The sequence below is a fragment of the Bison bison genome, unplaced genomic scaffold (genome assembly GCF_000754665.1).
Source record: "Bison bison bison isolate TAMUID 2011002044 unplaced genomic scaffold, Bison_UMD1.0 scf7180017864517, whole genome shotgun sequence".
Classification (NCBI taxonomy): Eukaryota; Metazoa; Chordata; class Mammalia; order Artiodactyla; family Bovidae; genus Bison; species Bison bison.
Genome location: NW_011495070.1, coordinates 5,811,019 through 5,818,986, shown reverse-complemented (window position 1 = coordinate 5,818,986; position 7,968 = coordinate 5,811,019). Strand labels below are relative to the sequence as shown.

General features: G+C 38.3%; 1 protein-coding gene across 1 annotated transcript in view; it reads left to right on the top strand.

Moving 5' to 3' along the window:
- SLC7A11 (solute carrier family 7 (anionic amino acid transporter light chain, xc- system), member 11) overlaps positions 1-7,968 on the top strand; it is an 80,724-nt gene that overhangs the window by 5,368 nt on the left and 67,388 nt on the right. The window contains exon 3 of the mRNA XM_010830268.1: positions 5,211-5,326. Coding sequence (XP_010828570.1) covers positions 5,211-5,326 — 116 coding nt within the window. The remainder of the gene's footprint in view (positions 1-5,210; positions 5,327-7,968) is intronic.

Genomic DNA, 7,968 nt, shown 5'->3' with positions numbered 1-7,968 from the left:
ATAGTATTTACATCTTTGTTAAGTCTGTTCTCATTTTAAGCAATTTTGCATTATTTAAAACTTTTTATTATGAAATAATGATAAAGAAGTATTTTGTTCCTTTTCTAAACTCTGGGATTTGCCTGGGAGGTGCCTTCCACTATTTTCTGATAACATGAAGATTACTCTTCAAAGGTCAACTTAAGTTCTGTCTTTTCCACAGTTAATTTCCTGTTCACCCTAGTTTATAGTATTTCTTTCCTCTCTTAATTCTTCTGAAAAAAAAAAATGCAGTCTCTGCTTCTCATTTGACATTGAACATGCTGGCTTATATTCTTATTGAATATTTTAGGAATCTGTGCTCTGTTTTCTTGTTAAAACTGCAAGCATTTCAAGTATATAAAACCAGGTCTCTCACTTTTTGTAACTCTAATACTACTTATTGTCATATATTAAATGCACTGATTGTCATATATTAAATTCTTTCTGAATAGCAGTTGAAAAATTTAGTAATCTTCAATCTTTCAGTAAGTTATATTGGGTTGGCCAAAATGTTCATTCAGGTTTTTCCATTAAGATGGCATGGAAAATCCTTAACAGATTTTTTTTGCCAACCCTAATCAGTTCAGTTCAGTTCAGTCACTCAGTTGTGTCCAACTCTTTGTGACCCCCTGAATTGCAGCACGCCAGGCCTCCCTGTCCATCACCAACTCCTGGAGTTCACCCAGACTCACGTCCATTGAGTCAGTGATGCCATCCAGCCATCTCATCCTCTGTTGTCCCCTTCTCCTCCTGCCCCCAGTCCCTCCCAGCATCAGGGTCTTTTCCAATGAGTGAACTCTTCGCATGAGGTGGCCAAAGTATTGGACTTTCAGCTTTAGCATCAGTGCTTCCAAAGAACACCCAGGACTGATCTCCTTTAGAATGGACTGGTTGGATATCCTTGCAGTCCAGGGGACTCTCAAGAGTCTTCTCCAAAACCACAGTTCAAAAGCATCAATTCTTTGGCACTCAGCTTTCTTCACGGTCCAACTCTCACATCCATACATGACCACTGGAAAAACCAGAGCCTTGACTAGATGGACCTTTGTTGGCAAAGTAATGTCTTTGCTTTTGAATACGCTATCAAGGTTGGTCCTAACTTTCCTTCCAAGTAGTAAGCATCTTTTAATTTCATGGCTGTAATCACCATCTGCAGTGATTTTGGAGCCCCCAAAAATAAAGTCAAAACATCTATTTCTAGTTTATTGACTATGCCAAAGCCTTTGACTATGTGGATCACCATAAACTGTGGAAAATTCTGAAAGAGATGGGAATATCAGACCACCTGACCTGCCTCTTGAGAAACCTATATGCAGGTCAGGAAGCAACAGTTAGAACTGGACATGGAACAACAGACTAGTTCCAAATAGGAAAAAAGAGTACATCAAGGCTATATATTGTCACCCTGCTTATTTAACTTATATGCAGAGTACATTATGAGAAACGCTGGGCTGGAAGAAGCACAAGCTGGAATCAAGATTGCCGGGAGAAATATCAATAACCTCACATATGTAGATGACACCACCCTTATGGCAGAAAGTGAAGAGGAACTCAAAAGCCTCTTGATGAAAGTGAAAGAGGAGAGTGAAAAAGTTGGCTTAAAGCTCAACATTCAGAAAACGAAGATCATGGCATCCGGTCCCATCACTTCATGGGAAATAGATGGGGAAACAGTGGAAACAGTGTCAGACTTTATTTTGGGGGGCAATAGTTTGAATAAAATACACTCAGTATTCAAATAAGTACAATACTTATTTAGAGTGGTGGCCTGTCAGAATAGTGGGCTTTGGGGCCTGATGCAGCTGAGCTTGAGTCCCTCTCCAGCCATGTACTGGCTAATTGTATTGGCTGGTTAGCCATACTTTGGTTAATTGCTCAGCATTATAATGGACTTGATCATTCCATTTGCAGTAGTAGCACCAACACAGTGCTCATTCATTCATCTATTCATTCCACAAACTGCTACTGAATGGTGTATGGCAAGTTAAAAAGATCTGAAGTGAAGTGAGCCTCAGTTCTTATTCTCAAGTAGCCTATAATCATATTACCTTAGATAGCTACTTCACTGGGTATGTGTTTATGGCAGCAATTACCTAACTATATTCTAGAAGCTTTTGTAATGGATTCATGTATTTCTTTGTAATATGGACTCACATTACTCAGTTGTTCTCTCAGAGTAATGAATGACTTGAAGATTGACAAAATACCTGAGTAATATAACATTCCTCTTCCATTGAATGTACCCATGGTACCTAAATATTTACTATTAAAATTGTACTTCAGATTAAGCCACTTTTGTCAGAAATAATCTGTAACAAATCTTAAAAAGAAATCATACATCAGGGGTCATTTGAATTCATACATTCACCATGTATTTATTAGTTTTCTGTCGTGTGACAGACACTTTACTAGACACTTTACCCATACACTGAGGATGAAATAGTGATTAATATGGACACAGTCATATGCATGAAGCTCATGGTCAAGTGAGGGAAACAGTTATCAATCAAGACATCATGTAAGAGAATAAAAAGTTACTACTGTGATACACATGTGAAAGGGGAGCTATGAAGTTCCATATGAGAGTATACTCTGGGAGATCTAATGCAATCAGAGGACTGAAGAAGCTTCCTTGGGAAAAAGATTGAACTAAGACCTGAGGTATAAGAAACTGTCAGTGAGTTTCAGGGGCTCTAGGCAAAGGGTATTCAGATCCTTCTAGTGGGAGGAAGCACACTGAAGAGGAAGGAAAAGTTTTGACCAGATGGAGCCTTGTATTGAAGGATTTTTGTGGATTCTATGTTTGGAAAGCACTAAAATGACATGACTAGATTTTAATTTATACATCAGAAATTTATAAATGATATAGAATAAGAAAAATGTCTTGCTGTGGTCAGGAGGAGATTGTCTTGGGGAAAAAAATCAAGAAATCTCACTTCTGCACATCTACACCAAGGAAATGATAATTGAAAAAGACACAGGCACCCAAGTATTTATCACAGCACTGTTTACAATAGCCAGGATATGGAAGCAGCCTAGATGTCCATTGACAGATGAATGGATAAAGAAGAAATACATATATACAATGGAATGTTGCTCAGCTATAAAACAGAACACATTTGAGTCAGTTCTAGTGAGGTGGATGAACCTAGAGCCTGTTATACACAATGAAGTCAGAAAGAGAAAAACAAATACCGTATATTCACCCATATGTATGGAATCTAGGAAGATGGTACTGATAAACCTATTTGCAGGGTAGCAGTGGAGATGCAGACCTAAAGAACAGACTTATGGACATGGGCGAGGAGGAGAGTGGGGTGATTTGAGAGAGTAACCTTGAAACATCTACATTACCACAGATGAAATAGATAGCCAGTGGGAATTTGCTATATGATGCAAGGAGGTCAAATTTGGTGCTCAAATCTGGTGCAACCTAGGGGAGTTGGGGTTGGGTGGGAGCTGGGAAGGAGGTTCAAGAAGAAGGGGACATATGTATGCCTATTGATGCATGGCAGAAACCAGCACAATATTGTAAAACAGTTATCCTCCAATTAAAAATAAATAAATCTATCTTGCTTTCTAATACCAGCAGGTCAGGGTTGGAATGCATAATGGTGGTTGGTTTCCTGACAATCTAGGGGTTGGACCTGGAGGTTGAGTAAGCATGAGATGGGAGATAAACTGAAATGGAAGACTTGGCATGGGAAATTTAATAATTCCATTGACTTGCCTGTGTACTAACATGCATTCATATGCAGTATATTTAAACTGGAAAGGCCTGTGTCATTTTCTAACAGAAAGTTGAAAAGCTAAAATAGAATCATTTGCTACCTGTTTTACTATATACCTGACCTTATTTCATTTTCTTATCTCATTCATGTTTTCTCTATAAAATTACAAGACTAATTTTGTTTTTCAACAGATACTTTTCACCTAAATATTTCTATGGAATTAAGAATAATCACTTGGCTCTCAAGGTTTTTCTGTTTGGAAAAATCTAGACTAATACAATGTCAAGCATGTAAGCATATATTTGCAATGAACACTTATTAATACTAATTTTTTAAAGTTGAGTTCTGTGTTCCTTTTCTGAACCCATTAGACTGTGCTATTAAAACTCATTCCTACTCTGCTGGAGTTTAATTGTTGACTTACTGAGAAAGGAGACTATTTCTTGTGTGGCCCAGCCCTATTGGATCTCAAGTAAAAACTAGATTTTTAAGAAAAAGTCAAATATGGGATGGAAGAGGAAAAACTGATAGCACCCAGCCTTGTTCCTAAGCAGATATGAAGTTTAAAAACTAGCTATCAAAGTTGCAGACAGTATTTCATTTGGAATATCTGTGAGAACCTAATCAAATATAGGCTAAAAACTCAACTGTCAGAAAACTAAGATCATGGCATCCAGTCCCATCACTTCATGGCAAATAGATGGGGAAACAATAGAAACAGTGACAGACTTTATTTTGGGAGTTCCAAAATCACTGCAGATGGTGACTGCAGCCATGAAATTAAAAAACGCTTGCTCCTTGGAAGAAAAGCTATGACAAACCTAGACAGCATATTAAAAAGTAGAGACATCACTTTGTCAACAAAGGTCAGTCTAGTCAAAGCTGTGGTTTTTCCAGTGGTCATGTATGGATGTGAGAGTTGGACTATAAAGAAAGCTGAGTGCCAAAGCATTGATGCTTTTGAACTGTGGTGTTGGAGAAGACTCTTGAGAGTCCCTTGGACTGCAAGGAGATCCAACCAGTCTATCCTAAAAGAAATCAGTCCTGAATATTCATTGGAAGGACATGCTGAAGCTGAAACTCCAATACTTTGGCCACCTGATGTGAAGAACCAATTCATTAGCAAAGACCCTGATGCTGGGAAAGATTGATAGAGGGAGGAGAAGGGGATGACAGAATATGAGGTGGTTGGATGGGATCACTGATGAGATGGACATGATTTGAGGAGGCTCCGGGAGTTGGTGATGGACAGGGAAGCCTGGCGTGCTGCAGTCCGTGGGGTCACAAAGAGTCGGACACGACTGAGTGACTGAACTGAATCAAATATAGATTTCTAAAAATCATAGACTTCTCTATTTATGTTCCATGTGCTGAGTAACAGTACCTCAAGGTAGAAAAAGTTAGTGAAAGTGCGATTTTTTTTTTCCTTTGGTTAACCTAAATATGCATTTCTTCTAGCCCTGCAGCCACTGCTGTGATATCTCTGGCATTTGGACGCTATATTCTGGAACCATTTTTTATTCACTGTGAAATTCCTGAACTTGCAATCAAGCTCATTACAGCTGTGGGCATAAGTGAGTATCATAGGTATAAATATGAAAAAGAAAACAGTCCCTACAAAAGTGATTGGAGACAAAATTTCTTGAGACTTTTTGCATAGTGGTACTATTCCTCACATGGTATTCTTGCTTACAACTGCTCACCAGGTTTGTGTTGGAAAACAAAGAAAAGAATAAGGGTTTGGTGTAATGCCTGATACGACATTATAAGCCTATTTTGTATTGGGTCAATACATGTGATGGCTAATCTTTTAAAACAGGCAAACAAAACACCTTGTTAGTAAAATAGTAACTTGATTGTGCATAAAAAGAGACTTTTACAAGGGAAAACCCCATTTTTAAATGGATGTTCTGAATTATAAAATATCCTTCCTTAGCAATAACATGGAGAAGTATAAGCACTTACCCTCATGGAATGGTGTTTGTGTGTTGGGTGTGTATGTTATGTTCATGAATTTTCTAGTGTTACCACCTGCCACTCTGTGTTCAGATTTTAGCTGTCCATTGATGGTCACTAGAGTCTTCTTCCAACGTTTGATTATTAGTAGCATTTCTCAACGGAGAAGGCAATGGCACTCCACTCCAGTACTCTTGCCTGGAAAATCCCATGGATGGAGGAGCCTGGTGGGCTGTAGTCCATGGGGTGGCTGAGGGTCGGACACAACTGAGCGACGTCACTTTCACTTTTCACTTTCCTGCATTGGAGAAGGAAATGGCAACCCACTCCAGTGTTCTTGCCTGGAGAATCCCAGGGACAGGGGGAGCCTGGTGAGCTGCCATCTATGGGGTCGCACAGAGTTGGACACGACTGAAGCGACTTAGTAGCAGCAGCAGCAGCATTTCTCAAATAGGAGTTTTCTTTATCATTTCCGAATTAGGAAGTTGCTCATTTTCATCATTGGGCCCAGATATTAGAACCTTTTTTTAAAAAAAAGGAAGTAAAAAAAGAGGAACATGCACATCATGACATAAGTGATGTGAGGCGCAATATGACTCCAACTTCCTGTTGTGAGAGAAAGGTGAACATTTCACAGTAGACAGCTGGGTGATTAGCAGGAAAGAGTGAGGAGTTACACACAAAATATCTCTAGTACGGGGTCCATATTTCTGCACTTAAATAGATTCATCCTGGATTCCCCCCTTAATTCATGAAACAAAATAATTGTTATGTGGAATATTTGAAGGGAGACCAAGAAAAATACTTGAATGAGATATTTCTAAGTTCTGGAGTGGTAATCGTGTTCTCGATTGATCTTACCCTTTCCACACACTATGGCTGTGAGACTTGGGGTCAAGTCACTTCTCCTTTCTGCACCTGAGTGTTCTTATTTACAAATCATGTTTAGTCTCATAAGGTGTCTTTTGAGGATTAAATGATATTGAAAGAGTGTATATACAGTGTTTTGAGTAATGCTGCTGCTGCTGCTGCTAGGTCGCTTCAGTCGTGTTGGACTCTGTGTGACCCCATGGACTGCAGCCTACCAGGCTTCTCTGTCCATGGGATTCTCCAGGAAAGAACACTGGAGTAATGCTAGAAAAGTTTAAAGAGTGAAATTACAAATGGTAGCTTTTTATACTCTTGTGGGAACACGTCTTATCAAGTTCCATAAGACCAGGGGATTAACTAAGTGCTGTGTTTCCAGCCCTTCACATAGCCCCTAGTATATTGTTTGTGCTCAACTAATATTTGTTCGTGATTGATTTTAATTAGAAGAGATATAAGCATTCTTCTCTAGTAGAGAAGCTAATGGAATGCCTATGTGTTAAACTTAGAGGGTTACACATCTTCACGTTTCGCAAGCAGCAGGAAATGGAGGTAAATGAAATAGATTTTGCTCAGATCTAACACCATGAAATTTTGATTTTTGGAACCATTTTAGCACTGTGGCTATAGCTCAGGCTCTGGAGGCAAACAATCTGCAATTGAAACAACTGGAATAGTGTAGGGGTTCTCAGTTATGTGATTTGGGGCTAAATATTAAATCTCATTAAGCATCAGTTTTATTTATTCGTAAAATATCTGTGAGATGATAATTTATCTTGAATGGCTCTGGAAGGATGAAGTTAGATTTTTAAGACTTTAGCAGAGTGGTGCCTTGCTCATAGAAAGTTTTTGATAAATCTAGTGTTCCACTTAGGGACTGGATCAGTAGCCACTGTTATACTCATTTTATTTTTGTTTCTCAACTGAGTGAGGCAGAATCATATCACAAGTATTGTATTTGAAAAGAGAAACACAGTGGTAGCATTTTGAGAGCTCTGTAAATTGCCAATCAGAGGTTACTGATTAAAAGCTGTAACAGCAAACTTTCATTATATATTATGTAAACATTTACAAATCCACAGCTTGGATTGAGAAGGACTGGTAATGAATTAGATAATGACAACACATTACCATTTTGGTAAATCTAGATAGCTCTTTTATTTGTCCCAATTCTGTTAAACATTTTAAAGGGAAAACTGTATTTTAGAAGAGTAAATGGAAACTGTTCAAATCAAAAAATTAAAGCAATTATAGGTAAGAATGATTAAATATGTTGCAGTTTACAAAAGCTATAGTAGAGTTTGGTGATGGTGTAACTAACAAAGAGCCTGAGTAAATCTTGGATGAACTTAGTCATGTTCTTCCATTTTTACCATTAGTTATAACATCAATT